This window comes from Amborella trichopoda, chromosome 12 (assembly GCF_054954075.1).
Source record: "Amborella trichopoda isolate Santa Cruz 75 chromosome 12, AtrichopodaSantaCruz75HAP2 v2.0, whole genome shotgun sequence".
Lineage (NCBI taxonomy): Eukaryota > Viridiplantae > Streptophyta > Magnoliopsida > Amborellales > Amborellaceae > Amborella > Amborella trichopoda.
In genome coordinates this window covers 18,467,183-18,484,315 of record NC_142347.1, presented here as the reverse complement: position 1 = coordinate 18,484,315, position 17,133 = coordinate 18,467,183, and the positions used below count along the sequence as shown (strand labels likewise).

The 17,133-nt window shown below is 41.9% G+C and overlaps 1 protein-coding gene across 10 annotated transcripts in view; it reads right to left on the bottom strand.

Annotated features, from left to right (window-relative positions):
• The window catches only part of LOC18436991 (2-oxoglutarate (2OG) and Fe(II)-dependent oxygenase superfamily protein), a 37,129-nt gene extending 20,553 nt beyond the window's left edge, over positions 1-16,576 (bottom strand). For 2 of the 10 annotated variants that reach the window (XM_006847212.4, XM_088854273.1), the window contains exons 1-5: positions 16,062-16,576; positions 7,729-7,776; positions 2,629-2,805; positions 2,369-2,519; positions 2,159-2,245 (exon numbers count right to left, since the gene is read on the bottom strand). In XM_006847212.4, coding sequence (XP_006847275.1) covers positions 2,159-2,245; positions 2,369-2,519; positions 2,629-2,805; positions 7,729-7,776; positions 16,062-16,418 — 820 coding nt within the window. In that variant the 5' untranslated portion in view covers positions 16,419-16,576. Of the gene's footprint in view, positions 1-2,158; positions 2,246-2,368; positions 2,527-2,628; positions 2,811-7,728; positions 7,777-15,130; positions 15,218-16,061 lie in introns of those variants that run through there. The other 8 variants (XM_020668955.2, XR_016046250.1, XR_016046251.1 and 5 more) reach the window with 8 other exon arrangements.
• Positions 16,577-17,133: the final 557 nt, after the last annotated feature.

Genomic DNA, 17,133 nt, shown 5'->3' with positions numbered 1-17,133 from the left:
GCGCACACTCTTATAAATGGATAAACGCTCACATAAACTACCTTGAAGAAAAACCTACTTTGAAGGTCAAAGCTCATTACTGACATTTCAAATTTAGAAGCGAGGGCTTCACAACCACATACAACCCAATAGCTTCCCCAAAGAATAATGAGCACTAGATCCTTCAAGGTCCGAATATGGAAAAGAAAGCATTCCTAAAATCGAGAAGACCCAACTGAATCTAATGAAAAAGAAAAAATCCATAGTTCCAGACACACTTATTTCCATCCACTACAATCACTGTAACTCCAAAGATTCATAATAAACCGAGTAAACAAGACCAAAACACATCAATAGCTAACTGATCCCTCGGATTCCATCTTAAAAATAACACGAAGAAGAAGAAGAGAGTTCAGCACAGATCCAGAATTCTCCATCCGTTTAGACCATTGAAATAGCACCATCTTCTTGTAACTCCTTTCTCAACTGTCTCGGAACTGCATAAATTGAGACCCCTCCAACATCACCACCCGACCCATCTCTACATCCAGGACCTTTAAATTGCACAATAACCATTACCTTCACCAAGAGTAAGGACTAAGGACAACCTATCCAAAACACAACAACACAAACCACCACCCTTCAACCCCAGTTTCCAACTCTCCCCCCATGACTTCCACCTTATGTTGGAATCAGCCATTCTAAAACATTTAAACGAGTATACCTCCCAAGTTCTGTTTTTTCAAAGAGTTACAATTTACTAGGTTAAACCCAAGATATCATGAAAACATTGAATCACATGATATGGAGTGTACTGGACCAACTCATGCACCATGCCCATGACAACAACCATGCCCAAGACAACAAAACCAAAATTTCAAATAACTTTTACAGCAAAGAGTTGCAAGCCATGTGGATCACTGGATAAAAAGAGAAATACACAACTTTGTATATTAAACCTTGAATTCTGCAACGTATAACTAGTTAATTATTTAGAAAGACCTTAAAAATCATTACAGTGATCAAATCATCCAATTTAACATTAGAACAGTGAATGATTTTAATTGAGAAGACCTTAAAAATCATTACAGTGATCAAATCATCCGATTTAACATTAGAACAGTGAATGATTTTAAAATAACAATCTGACAACTTTGTTTTCAAGGAAATCCTAGACGAACATCCAGATGGTAGGGAGTGGGAGAACAACCTCAATCTAGAGACATGGCCACAATCCTTTTATCCCAGTAGATACTACTAGTAGGTAGCTATCAACAAGTGGGTAGCTATCTAATGGATTAGTATTCTGTTAGGTAACAACATAGATATCACTACATACTTCCTCAAAAAAATTGTCTAAAACTGCCCAAATTGCCCTTTCAGGATTCAAAACCCTAAACAAGTAGCAGTTTCAGTAATTTCACAGCGCTTAAGTGGCCCTGCTTGGGCAAATTTGGGAACCTGGAACAAGCATTTCTAATGGAAAAGTGAGAATTCAATTGCTGGACAAGTGGAAATATAATCGACAATTTGCTCAGGTCACTTAGTAGTATGAGCATGATGACAAAGTACCCTCGTTCTTTAGGGTTAGGAACCCCAAACAAGCATAGCCAATGAAAAAGATGAGCTCTGAGTCCCTAAACCTAAATAACTAATGGTTCATCGGTCATTTGCCTTGTGCCACCTTGGCCTAAGCCAAATGAAGTAAATACCCTTCTTATTCCATTTAAGGAACCCTGAACGATAGATTTAAACATGTTCCGGACTTGAAAACCTGAACAAGCATGGATATCCATGTCATTTGGCTCAGGCCACTTAAGTAGGGTGAAATTACAGTCTTATCCAAACAAAATTTTACCAGAGAGAAATGAATCGTGTAAAATAACCACTTTACTGTGAAATTGTATGATTTGACCACCTTAATGATTTTTTTTAGGTTGGTTTACTATTTTAGTGATGTTCTTCCTTCGTTATTAACACATTACAAAAGCACATAATAATCTAACCAAAAAGATAAAATAAAATATAATACCACAATAACCTAAGCTCAAACCATGAGAAACAACAGTAAGGGATGCAATGAAATGCAAATAAACTGTATCGATTTGTCAACTTAGCTACATACAGCATAATTGCAAATGAAAATAGGATATCAACAACAAGAGGAGAAACAACGCACCCAAGTCAACATCCCTATCTTGCCCATATTCAACAACGAAACCATGATGTGAATCAAGAGTAGATCCCCCAACTTCATGAAAGAAAACTGGAAAAAATGTGAGGCATAAAAATCAACCAGGAGATGACAAAAGTTCACAAATGACATTTCTAATCGCAAACCACATAAAATCTAGATATTTTTAATATCATACCAAATGATATAAGCTACCTTTAGATAAGGGACACACAAAGTCATCCATCAGTTTATCTAGCATAACTTCCAAGCCGAAGTCATCCAGAACGACTCCATACTTGTTCATTGTGTTTGGTCGCATTATTCTGAACTTGTTTCGGTGGACCCACTTTTCAAAATTTTCGACCTAGGAACTCCAAAGTTTCATGTAAAGATGAGTTCAACTTTCCCACATAAGCTTTAAAGAGCATTCAAGTTCTATCATTTCCTAAAAAGCACAGATTGACAAATGATACCTCAGCTAACAGCAAATTACAGAATCGCGGCTGAAGCATATCAAAAGTGTAGATTCCTGGTGATGGTTCAGTTAAAATAGCACCAAAGCTCTCCAGTGTATTCTCTTGGATTGCTTTAAGAAAAGACGGAACAAAAAAAGCAGTAGGGTGCATAACGTACAGCTCTTTATGCAGAGGCTGCACTAAACAAAAAACAAAACGACAAATAAATAGAAAATCAAGAAACATGGCATAAATTTATAACCACTAAATCAACTAATCTAATGTCACCATTTAATATCCTAAGTAACAAAAAAGCTTGATAACATGCTTCAACACTTTTCCTCTTAAATCAGTTATGATTATCCAAACAAGTACATTTTCATGATCTAAAACGCTAGTTTACATAAACTATCAGAAAATCTGAAAACTATCATCAGACAAAGCTGCACGAAGCCCAGTACAATGGCCAATAGAGGTACTTGCAGTGGAACCCACAATCTAAACCATCTTGTATTCATGGGGCCAAGCTCAAATTCCAAACTGAAACTGTGACTGACGCAACCTAACAGTATCTGCGTATCGAAAATAAAAGGACATGATTTAGGGTAGTACCCCTAAATTGTGTTATTCCACAATCTAGCCACCCACCGGAATGTGAAAAATGGTGCTTGTATGGCAGGCCTGTGACTCATATCTGCCCATGGAAAAATTCAACCCACTGCAATAAGGAAAACCTTATTCCAAGTGCTCTCTCTCTCTCTCTCTCTCTCTCTCTCTCTCTCTCACACACACACACACAAAGCATGCGCATGCAAGCACACATGCACCCCGATATATACTCCACTCCAAATAGGCCTCACATATTATGGAGAATCTTGGTAGACATTGATGGAACCCAGACAAACAGGAACGGAAAACACCGAATGATGATGGCCTTCAAAGTTTATTCTTTTATTCCTATTTTATCATTTTTTCATAATAACTTACCTTTACTTCCAATAAAAATTAAGTTTAACGTCATACTCATTATTTTTTGTTATGGGATTTATGCCTCAGGTATTGTGAAATTATTTCTATGTAAAGAGGTCAAATCCCCACAATTAATCTTTAAAAAGTTTAACAAAAAATGTCACTCACACAATTGAAAATAATCTAGTTTATATTGATAACCTGCTCATTGCATACAGAACTTCACCTACCAAGATCCTTGCTTTATTTATCACCTCTCCCCTTCCATGTTCACAATCCACCCTTCATCAGGCAAGAATCAAGCCCAGTAGCCCCCTGCCACTGGACCTACCATTCATGATCTTCCTTGTGCATATACTGACCATCCTTCTCTTATCTTTGGAAGGCAACAAAGGGTAATGTATTGAAGTTTTGTGTTTGTAAACTTGTATCAGAAATAGTACAAAATTGTGGCTAATACAGAGAGAGTAGAATTGTGTGCTCCAATCTTGGCTACAGTATCTTTTCAACAAAATCTGCTTCTCTGCAGATGTGCTTAAAGGACACCCCAAAGAGAAGAGTATAGAAGGACATCCCAAAGAGAAGAGCATAACTCGAAAACATTGTGACAAACGCTCCAAACCTCCAATGGCCGAGGGTAGGGGGACCCCTTTTTGGCCCATGTAATAACATTTTCTAAATCATCTTGAACAACTAATTGATTACCCCAGATATGATAAAAAAACCTCAGTCCAGTGAGGATTTCAGTCATTGTAGAGTCAGACAAGCCTACAAGACCAAAAAAGGGTAGAAGGGATTTGCCTAAGTGATTTTTTGGACACTCCACCCACATTTGCTGCCAACAAAGCATCAATCAACGTTTAGTCAGATCACGCTTTGAGCAGGTGGGATCCAGAGAGAAGATCAGCCCATGTTTGCAGGATTGTCCCAAATAATATGGGTCCAATGGCGAGCAAATTCAGGGTATGAGTAGCCAAAGAATTCCTTGCAGGAAAGGGTCCATGAGGCAATTGTTGACTAGATTTGATCTACAAAAATGGACATTATGAGCTCAATGCCTTGGAAGGTTCTTCATTTACATTTGACCTATAAGCCAAGAGTATGGCAGGCACTATTACATGCCAAAATAACAAACATTTAAACAAAAGGCAGAAAGGTTAGCTTTAGAAGAGGCAATTGGTGGAGGACAGGGTGACCCAGGGCATGCTGAATAACTGGAGGAAGAACCATAGTTATGAGGCGAACTTACAAAGGATGAAGAAGTAGTTTAACATATTCCACCCTTTTTTGCACATCAAACAACAATTTGAGAGAGGGAAACTCTATTTTGGAATCTAAGGTTAGTACTTTAATCAGGACCACAAACCAACTTAAGGCTTGGACACTGGGTGGCACCAAGATGAAACACACTTTCTTAGTCGTGGCTATGGCTACGATTGAGGGGATGAATGCCTTGTAAAAAGTGGGACACAGAGAAGTTGTCTATTGTTGTCAGAACTGCATGAAACATGCATCTAGAGTCTTCATTAAATTAAGAAACTCAATTTCTTCTGCTTCGCTCAAGTTGCATCAGAACAGAAGAGTCCACACTATGCATCTACGGTTTGCTATTCTGTGGCGATTGTAAAAAGTCTTAGGAAGGACCTTTCAAGTGCACTGTAATTGTTCAACCTAAGCAATTCACTAATTCTCACAAGGAAATGAGTGTGCATAGAAAGCATTGACAAATACTGTTGATTACCTTTCATGCCCTGATGATCTAGTGTTGAAGGTGCAAGATGGCAACCATAGCAAAGGATCAATATGGTAGTGATTCTTGGAATTTGAGTGCCATAGATGGTCCCGGTCGGTGGCAAACATCTGTCCCTTGCCCAGCAGCACCCATCTAAGTCAGCAACTTTCTCCCACTTAACAATATGGTATTTCTGGAAGTTGCCAGCACTGCTCCCAAGGGAGTGCCTCATGAAACACATATGCTTCGACGAGGAGGATGCTCGTGAGAGCTACTTTGATATGTATGATGTGCCGTGAAAAGGAGAGCAACCAATATTTCCAGGCTGCTAGCCATCTCTCGAACTTCTCTAAATCCCGTCCCACTGTGCACTTTCTGACTCCCTGACATAGAGGGGGAGACCCAAGTATTCACTTAGAAGTGCTTTTGTACCAGACCCCATCCATAGAGCCAACTCCTAAAGAGGTCCCAAGGATAGGGCAATGGCTAGCAATTAAGTTCTAGACATGTATACCTTTAACCCTAAGGGCAGCTCGAAACATCTAAGGAACAACCATAAGTAATTGATCTTTTGAGGGTTAGCCTCACAAAACACTAAGGTATCAACTACACATTGCAGATAGGATATTCATGGGCCACTCTGGGAGCTATTGATCCAACAAAAGGACCATGGTTGAAAATTGATTAGAGTATTGCTTTCAGCTCATTAAAACTAGTACATGTTGTTCACTGTGGTGAAGAACACCTATCTAAATGATATGTACAATAAACACATCAACGATCAGTTCAAAAAATGTAGAAAACAACAATTCAAACCTAATAAATGTTCAATCTCTATCCTAAAATATCAAGAATAGTTTGGAAATAAAATTTGAAAATACATGCATTAAAACCAAAAGAAGAATGCATTGAAGAATGAACATCACTGACCATAATTGTCCGCCAACACTGTATCAATTTCATTGGCTAACCAACTAACACAATATTATCTGGTTTTCTGTGCAGCTTAAAACAGCGCTTCCCATTTGGGAGGCTTAGATCACTTCTCTATCATACCTCATTATTCACCATTATAGCCTTTTCCCAATTAATTGGGGTCGGTTATCCTAGCCCTCCATTCTGCTCTATTAAAGGCTATACCTTCAATGAGGCCATAAATCCCCATATCTTTTCGGACTACTTCGAACCATGTCCTTTAGGGCCAACCCCTTGAGCTTTTCAATCTTTCCACTTGAACTACCTGGCACCTCCTAACAGGTGACTTAAGTCTACTCTCTTCATCTTATCGCCTATTGGTGCCACACCTAAATTTTTCAGAATGGATTCATTTCGAATTCTATCCCTTCTTGTCTTGCCACTCACCCATCTTAACATCCTCATCTCTGCAACACTCATTCTATGCGTATATTTTTTTTGTCCGCCCAATATTCCGCCCCATAGAGCAAAGCTGGTCTCACAGCTATCATAATATCTTAGGTCGATAATCCAAGAGAATGGAAAGATTGAGGAAGATGTCGCGCATAGAACTAGAGCTAGGTAGGTGAAGTGGAGATGTGCATCCGGAGTTTTATGTGACTACTACATACCAATGAAACTAAAAGAGGAAATTCGATAAGATAGTTGTAAGCCCAATCGTACTTTATGAAATGGAATGTTGAGCGGTCAATAAACAACATACCCATGGGATAGATGCAGCTGAGATGAGGATGTTAAGATGGATGAGTGACAAGACAAGAAAGGATAGAATTCAGAACGCATATATTCAAGGGAACATACGTATGGCTTCAATAGGCGATATGATGAGGGAAAGTAGACTTGGGTAGGCTGGCCATGTGGCCCGTAAGGCTAATACATCACCCTTTAGGAGTTGCGATTTGGTAAGTAGAAGGATCTAAAAAGGCAAGGGAAAGGCATAAAGGGGTATGGATGGAAGTGGTGAGAAAAGACATAGTGACTTATGGTCCTACTAAGGGTATGGCCCTTGGTAGAGCAAAATGGAGGAACAAGATTCGTGTAGCCGACCTCAAATGTTGGGATAGAGCTAAGATGATATGATGATGATGTTGATGTCACTTCTCTATCACAAGCCACAATTTTGCAATTGTAAAACATAGCAAACTCAACACCATTTACTAAGCATGTGGTTGATGAACTATCAGTCAAGTTCATATTTAAAAATATTGGTCCTATGTCCAATGTCCATTTGGTTGATGAACACATGATCACAATGGATCAAAGAAAGCATTTTTAATGACAGATCTCAAAAAACCTCCATTTAGCTTCAATAAGACTAGTATGAACTATTCCAAAAATTAAAAATTACAACACGCACGATAAAGTAGTATGGTGACTAGATAGTATTCGGTAGCATGCAGGGTCTATTGAAGAATGATAAGAATATGGTATGAATATCAAACCTGATAATGTTGTAAGATCTTCTCCCGATATTCTTTCATTTTTTGCACCTGAAGAAAATGATTAAGTGGTAAATAATGTAAATTGCAACCCATAGATATAGTGAATCAAACAATATTATAGAAGAATCACGACTAATAGTACCTCCCTTTTTTTGATAAATGATCTTGTTTACCATGATTCAAATAATTTAATACAACAATTACATAAAAATCAAACATAACAAGAAATCACAACCCATAGAAATAGAGAATCAGACAATATCACAGGAAACTCACAACTTGCCTCCCTTGATTTAGTTTTTTGTTTTGATATATGAGCATGGTTCTTACTATTCCCTTACTTTAAGATAATAATTAATGGTTTCCAATATATAGCCCAGAGCCATACATGTGTAAAAGGGACAACATAATCAAAGGATAACATAGTATAATCTAACGACAATGGTGCCAACTATTACCAATGTAATTAAAAAGTAAAATAAAATAAAATAAAAATAATCTTTAACACCAATTTAATGATCAATATCAACTACAGAAACAGGGCAAAATGGAAGTGAAGAAAATTGAAGAGTCTAATATTTCCTATGAAGGAAGTATGCATGGCACCATCTCAGGGATATTCGCCTTACTCTTCGTATCTGCCCTCCACCCAACAGCATCCTTATGCCCCTCTCCCATTCGCTCCCCACCCTGCCCCTCTCTAGTATCTGCTTCCCCTCGCTCCTCCTTCCTTCCTTACATTTTATGAGAACTATGCTCATCTTATCATAATACTAAACAACCCATCGCCTAGAGCCTATCCTTTGCCTCCCACCAACCCAATCCCCACCCCACGCCCTCTCTCCATCCTTCTCACTCTCACTTGCTTGCCCCTTTCTCCATTTCAGTAGGGGGAAGACATTCTGCTTATATCGAGAGGGCCACAAGCCTAACTCTCGTGGATCATTTCAAACCCCACAAAAATGGCATTTCAAGCATTGAAAAATGGAGCAAAGCCCTTAAGGCAATCCTAACCTCTCCTGTCGGAGATTATCATCGGGTGATATCCTATTTTCCTTCCCCTCAGAGGAGAACCTTCTATGAGTTCTTAACAGCCCAAGCCATGCCATTCGGTTCAGAGATGTTTCTCTTTCCCTGCAACATTGGAGAAAAGCCACAGAAAATTTGGTTGAGAGCCTCCCACATTCCCGTCCAAGCATGGCATGTTTATACATTTAAGAAGATTGCGATTCTTGTGGGGCTTTCATCTCAATCCACTGGAACTCCTCAGCTTCTCTCCCTCTTGGTTCCATTCAACTTCTGGTTGAAACCCTCCTTCTTAATCCCTAGTTTCCTATGGGTGGAAGTCGACAGCCTATTCTTCTGCATCTCACTAGCCTAGCTTCTTGTGTTCCCCCTTCCCCCCCCCATGTCCTGGACCACAGAACTTTGCTTCTTGCTCCTAGGGTCCACCAACCTCCAGTGAATTGGGAAGGTTGGACCACAGTATCCCGTAAGCGCAGAAGTCGGAGTGATCATGGTCGTAGACACAAACGAGGACACTTCCCAACTGCCCACAAGCTCATCATAGGGCCACCTATGGAGATCGCTTCAACAATAGGGATGGGGATCCAGCCCCATCCACTACAACCCTCGAGACTGGTGTCGCCCATCCTCGCCCCCAGCATGTCATCCTTGGCCAACGTGATCAACCCCTCAGTGTCCAATCATGTGCCAGCGAGTGCCCCTCCTCACTTGATCCATGAGGCTTGTCTTCCTCAACACGCCTCTTCCTTCCCTCCTTTTTCCCCAGAGGCCACACGTCCGTCCAATACAGCTGCCACTCACCCTTTGCCCCTGCTCTCAATTGCTACCATTCAAGCTTTGACCCTTCACTCAACGGCTGGATCCAACTGTAAAACATGCCCCTCATACAACCCCCCCCGCCCCCCATGTGACCTTTCCCCCTTCCCCTCTTGAGAACGCCCTACACGTGTCGTCTCAAGGTCCTTCCAATGGGTTAGATGGCAGGCCGCCACACTTCAAGCCATTTGACCCTACTCCCTTATCCTCTTCTTCCACCAACCCTTCCCCTGATCTCACTCTACATAATCCCATCCTAGCGTCCTACCAACTTTCACCGCCCGTACCTCTCAGCAACATGCAGCCACTGCCTCCACCTTCCCCCCTGCCTTCTCCCCTCCATCTCTCAACCTCCAACCCACTCTCCCCTTAACCCCATCCATCCTTCCCTCATCAGAGCCTCCTCCTCCCTTTTCCCCACCACTTCTTACCCTCCACCGCCTTTCATCCACCCCTCTTAATCCCATGTTGTCCCCCACGCCTTCACCCTATCACTCTCTCTCCCACTCCTCCCTCGTCAACCCCTTTACCCCCAGCTTTTCTACCCCCTCATAAGTTTCCCAGTGGCTCCCTTCTCTGGCCCCTTCTTCATCTAGGACCCCTTCCTTCCCCTCACCAGTGGCACTGCCCTTGTCCTTGCCCTCCTCGAGCAGAATTCTGGTGCTGTCAAGCAACCATTGCCCAACCTCGACTCTAATTTTGTCAACGCTTTCGATTGTGCCCAAGGTAATAACGACGAGGCACTCAAAGTGATGGGGCTTACGTTTGATGGGCTAAAAGAAGCATTGAAAGGCTTTATCAAGGCTGATGCCCAAACCAAAGCTGCAAAGAAAGCCAAAGCCAAAGCCAAAGGCAAGGCTCCAGCAACTACTCGCAAAGGACAGCGAGAGCTCACCAATCTACATTTCGGAGTCAACTATGACAAGGGGAAATCCTCTACCCCTCAACCCGCCTTCCTTCCGTCTTCGGCTCCACAGCCATCTAGACGCTCGGCAAGGCCAGCTCCCCCCTTCCTCATCATGAAGATTCTGATCTGGAATGTTTGGGGCTTGGGTAACCCAAACAATCAAAGCTGTCTCCATGACTTCAATACCAAATTTTGCCCTTCCCTCTTTGGGTTGGTGGAAACTAAGCTCCCCTCTCATTCCCTTTCTTACATTTGAAAAACCTGGGGTGTCAGAACATGCCAATGGGTGGCCCTAGAAACCCATGGAGCTTCAGGTGGAATATGGATCCTCTAGGACCTTTCTTACATTTGAAAAACCTGGGGTGTCAGATCATGCCAATGGGTGGCCGTAGAAGCTCATGAAGCTTCCGGTGGAATATGGGTCCTCTGGGATCCAACCATCCACGCCCTTGTTAACCAGTACATAGGGCAATTTTCAGTCCCAATAATTCTTTCTAGAATCACAAATGGTCTCGTGGAAGAACGCAGTGGTGCATGGATCCAATTCAAACAGACAACTTTTGGGGAGAACTTCAACATGTCGCTTCCTTGAGCCCATCCACTTGGTGCCTGAGAGGTAATTTCAATGTAACCAGATGGTCTCATGAGAGAAATTCCAATGATAGGACAACCCCTGCCATGGTCCAATCCTCGGATCTCATTTCCCAAAACCATCTTCATGACATCCCGTTAGAGGGAGCAGTATACACTTAGTCTAATCACTCCCCCAATCCAACCTTATTTAAACTAGATAGGTTCCTCACTTCTCTTGAATGGGACAACCTCTTCCCCGGATCCCACTCCTCCATTCTCCCCAAGCCTACTTCAGACAACCGTCCTATCTTACTCTATACTCAGGCAATTCAGAGGGGACCTAAACCCTTCCGCTTCAAGATTGCATGGTTTGAGGAGGCCAACTTCTCATCTCTGGCTCATTCGAAGTGGGATTCCTTCGCTACCCAAGCTCACAGGTGGGCTGACTTCAGGCTATAGAAGAAACTGAGCTCCTTAAGACCTCCCTGAAGTGGTGGAGTTCCCAGCTACCTGGCAACCTTCGAACCCATGAAGAGACTTTGCTTCAATCCATACAATTTTGGGACTCCACCGAAGAACCACGAAACCTCTACCACTCTAAACAAGAGCTTAGGTCTAAAGCTAAACTAGATTACAATCTCCTCAAGAAAGAGGAAATCTATTGAGCCCAGAGATCTATGCTCAAGTGGCTCAAGTCCAGGTAACTTAATCCTACTTTCTTTCACAAGATAGCTAATTGCTAAAGAAGAGAAAACTCCATCACCCATCTGAAGGTGGGAGGGCGCATTCTGAGCCAACCTCCCCAATATGAACAGGCTGCCATTAGTTATTTCTCCCAGCTTTTCTCCACCCCCTGGAGTCCAAAAACCTACATGGATGACCTATCCTTTGCTTTCCTACCCCCCGAAACAACCAACTCACTAGAACTTTTCGAGGAGGAAGTCCTAAGGGCAATCAATGATCTAAGTTCCAACCAAGCCTAAGGACCCGACAGCGTCCCCATAGCCCTCTTTAAAGCCTTTTGGGAATCTATGAGACCAGATGTCATGGCCTTCTTAGAGGAGTTCCACTATAGAGGAATAATCCACAGAACAATGAATTCCACTTTCATAGCGCTGGTTCCCAAGACAGAAGGTGTGGAAGAACTAAAAGATTCCAGACCCATAAGTCTGATCAACAGTTCGTACAAAATTTTAGCCAAGGTCCTCGCCTTCTGCCTAAGACAAGTCCTAGGTTGGGTCCATTCTCCAACTCCAGGGATCATTGTCAAGGATCACCAGATCCTAGATGGGGCAGTTATAGCCCATGAGTGCATTCATTCTCGCCACCTTCAAAATATCCCAATGCTTATCATCAAACATGACTAGGAGAAGGAGTATGATCATGTAGATCGGAAGATTATTATCGAGACCCTCTTTAGAATGGGCTTTAAGGCTAGATGGAGAAAATGGATCCAAGAATGCATATCCAGTCCATTTTTCTTCGTGCTCATCAGCGACTTCTCCGAGGAATATTTTCAGGCTTCTAAAGCCCTGTGACAAGGTGATCCTTTGTTGCCCTTCCTCTTTGCCATAGTAGCTGATGTGTTCGGTCCCTTCATGTCAAGGATGTCTCGAACAAGCTTTCTTATTGGCTTCAACATAGGAAGGTCAGGTCCTCCCATATCCCACCTTCAATACAAAGATGATACTCTCGTCTTTTGCAACGCATACTAGCAACAAGTTGACTACCTGCTTCTATTCCTTCAATGCTTCCAGTTAGCCACTAGCTTCAAAGTCAATATGGAGAAATCTAAAATGATGGGTGTTGCTTTAGACAATCCCTCGGTCGAGAGCCTAGCCGACCAATGGGGGTGTGCAGTAGGCAACATCCCTTCTACCTATTTAGGGCTTCCTCTTTGTCTCGATTTGCCATGACTTAACCTTTTAGAGCCTTATAAATGATAATTTGAGAGGAAGCTTGTAGCTTGGAAAGGAAGATTTATATCCTCGACTGGTAGATTGATACTCATCAAGGCTACCCTCTCTAATATTCCACTCTTCCTCATGTCGCTCGTCCTCATGTAAGCATCAATTCTAGCGAGATTGGAAAAACTCGAGGGATTTCTTGTGGTCGGGTGAAGGTGGCCATAAATTTCACCTTATTTCTTAGGCAAAGGTTGTTTACCCAAATCCCAAGGTGGTCTTGGCATTCACAGCTTAAGAGCTACCAATTTAAACCTGTTAGGAAAATGGTGGCGACACTATGCCACACAACTTAATCACCACTGGAGAGAGGTCATCTCTCGTAAATACTACTACCAAGATCACACATGGTTACCCTCTATCAGGTCTACTAGCAATATCTCAAGCTTTTGGAGGTACCTCCAACATTGTTGTAGCCTATTCTTGTGATGGATCTGGTACCGTCCACGGTTGGGCAATAGTATTTCATTCTAGCATGACATTAGGTTGGCGGCAGCTCTCTTAAAGAGCAATTCCCCTCTCTCTTAGGGCTCGCCCTTAATCCCAACTCTACAGCGACCGATTGTTTTTCCCGTTCTAGGAATTTCTAGAACTTGGAATCCCAATTTTAAAAGGGCCCTCAATGATTAAGAGATTGGACACTTTTCAGGACTCTTCAAGTCTCAAACCTATTACACTCGGTTTTTCTTTCCCTGTCTGGGGAAGATAGGATCATATGGCCTCCTGCCACTTCAGGGACCTTCTCAGTTGCTGCATTCTACCAAGCCATTAGCTTGATTCCCTCCCCCATCACTATTGTTCCCGTTATAGCTGCAAACCCATGGTTCCCCTCCATCCCCCCAAAGATCCAAGTTTTCAGTTGGGTTACACTCCATGAAAAGGCTTTAACTCTTGACCAACTACAAAGAAGAGGCCCACTCTTCCAAACAGATGCGCTATGTGTCGTTCAATAGAAGAGACAAAGTCTCATTTCCTCATCCACTGTGAAGTAGCCTCGGCCCTTTGAGCCAATGTGCTCAACCTCTTCAAGTGGCATTGGGTCACTCCCCAATCCACTCCTCAGGTCTTTTCTACCTACTTGCATACTCCTTGGAGTAATTCTAGATTAATTCCTTTGGAGAGCCTCCATCGTTACTATTTTGTGAACTATTTGACTAGAAAGGAATAGAAAAATCTTTAGGGGGGAAGTAGCTTCCATCCCTTCTTTGATAGACAAATACCGCACCTTTGTCTCCTTCTGGGCCGGAAACCACATACCCCTCGAAGTTTATCTTCCGCAGACTGCATCACAATTGGCATGATCTCCTTTATCTGAGATCTCCGAGGATTTCCCGCTCCCCTCTGTGGAGACTACAGAAAGCTGGGCAACCAAACTTAATTTTGATGGATGCACTTTTGGTAACCAGAGCCCCTTGGGGATTGGGGGCATTATTAGAAATTCTGAGGGCTCTACCCTCCTTTCCTTCTCCTTACTTGTTGGAGTTACGGACTCCACCACGGCAGAGGCCAAGGTTTTGCTTGAAGGGCTCCAAAGATTTGACCCAAGCTGGAATACTAAATTGATAGTAGAAGGTGACTCCAGCAACATAATTACTTGGGTCTTGGGAGCAGCTACATGGCCCTGGAGACTTGATCACATCTTTGATGAAATCTCTCAAATTTCCAGCTCTATGAGGGTTACCTGGAGCCATGTTTTTAAAGAAGCCAATGCAATTTTTTGTTCTCTTGTGAATCTGATGTAGAGCATTTTTTTGGGCCCATGGTGGTTTTTGTACAGGGCACCGAAATTTTGGGTTGCCTATTTTTTATATATGATCTTTGTTGCACTCATTTTTTAAATCAATACAATTGTCAACTTATTCAAAAAAAAAACTTAAATTGCCAACAATTAAATAAGTTCAAACTTCCTGGCCCAGCAAAATGGAGACACCTCCAATCCCAAGGTGATGGGTCAAAGACAATTAAATAAGTTCAAACATCTAAAGCTTTCATGATCTCCATTTGCAGACCTGGACAGGATAAAGTGCACACCCAAAGTGATGTGTCAAAGACAATTCGTAATAAATAAACTGCTATAAAGGTTAAGAACCCATAATCAAGATACAGAGGTCTTCACCTTTTCTAAGCATTGAAGCTGTGGGACTCAAACTTGGGAAATGTTGTTGCAATCGGCACCACCATAACCAAGATACCTAAGCTGTCAATTTTCAAGAGTAATTCAACAATGGAAGGTTCATGTTGTTATCAGATGAGGCACATAAACACCACCTCCAGCTTAAAATCTTCAAAATGACGCCAAACATCCACCTCAGACATGTTATGGGCACAATGCACTTTTGTTTTCCAATAGATAACAAATAACATAGCTAGGAAGGTTTATGCGTCGAGTTGCACCAAAAGGGGCAGAAAAGTTGAGTCATAGACATGGGCAAGAAGAGAAGAGAAAACAATCAATGAAAGATTAGACATATCTTAAAAGAGAAGCAACCAGAAAGACACCTTCTAGCCAAGGCATTGGCATAAGCTTTAGCTCCATTGAGAGTATCCAGAAATAAAAGGTAATAGGTGTAGTGATGTCATAAATAAGTGCTCCCTCAGGATGAGAAGATCAATATTGAATTACGAAAAGGAAAGATGCACAGTCAAGCAAAGATTCATAGGGAATTGTGAAATGACGTAACAACTAATTTTGGGTGAAAGCAGGCCTTTACAGGCTGTCAAGATGTAGGAACGTCTCCTATTTGTACATTCACACATATAAGTGCATATGTGCATGCATGAAGGCATTGAACCATGCAACAGTTCTTATCATTTACATTGTGATATATCTATGCATTCAAATTGCTAGTAAGCCCTATTTCATGACAAATCATGACAGAACTACGCATTCTAAATTCCTAGTGAGCCAATGTTAAATTGAAAGATCATACATTTATTTCCATTTAGTGGACTGGGTTTAGCCAGACTCAATAACCAAAAGAGAGGGAACAGGGGAGAGAGAGAGTATGGAGTCATCATGGGGTATAGGGAGGGAACAGACATAATACCCTTGCAAAATCCCCATTGGGAAGGTACCGGAACAAGACCTTGCGCATGAAGTCGAGCTTAGCATCCCTGGGGACCCTGAGCATGCAGGTGGGGAGGTGGCGCTCCAGAGCTCTGAATACAGACGGATGGAACTCAAGTTGTTGCCGCATCCCCTCATAGCTCTCCGGCACATGCTCGGGATTGGGGCTGAGCCGGAGTCGCCTCGCTAGCCTCCTCTCATTCTCCACCGATGCCACCAGCAGGGCCTCGTTGTCATTATCGTCACCCAAGGGATCCTCCTCTGGCGGGGTGCTGCTCCTCCTCCTCCTCGACTCCTCCTCCCCCCTCTTCTCCCCCAAGCGTTCCTCCCTTGTCATTTCCCTTTTCCTCACTCTCGCTGCACACAGAGTTTCGTCTAGGGTTTGTGTTGATCTTACTCTTGGTACTGTACAAATTAGTGCAGACAGAACTTGTAGGGTGAGGGGAGCTCCGAGCTCTACTATTTGGGTTTTCCTCGACCGGTTAGGGTTTCTCTATCTCATTCCATGCTAGGGTTTAGCTTGGCGGGAAAAAGGCCACAACGTAAACGTGCGATATAGAGAGAGAACCGCAGTGTGATGCACAAAAAACGCCATCGAATTAACGGTCAAAGTAAAACTTGAAATAAGATCTCGGCCTTACAAAAAAAACAAGGGTGCGGTTTCTATAAAGCTGCAACCTTAAACAATCCAATTAAGGCGCACCCTAAAATTTTATCATAACATATAATTTTGTTGTAAAAAATTCGTAGTATTATCTCAAAATTTATTTCCATACTTTAGAAAATTTAAAATTCCAAAAATAATTAAAATCAAGTAGATATATAAGTATATTAAAATCTTGAAAATGGACTGTCTAGATATTACGTTGCAAGATGCACTATTTTCGATACTCAAAAACTTTTTTTTTCATATTCATACATCTCAATGTTGAGATAATCGATTAGAGGTTTTTTCAACATTAAATCAACATTTCAGATAGATTTTTTAAATGCATATGTGATTCTACATTTTAAGGTTGCAACCTTATATAAACTTTTCCCAAAAAACAATA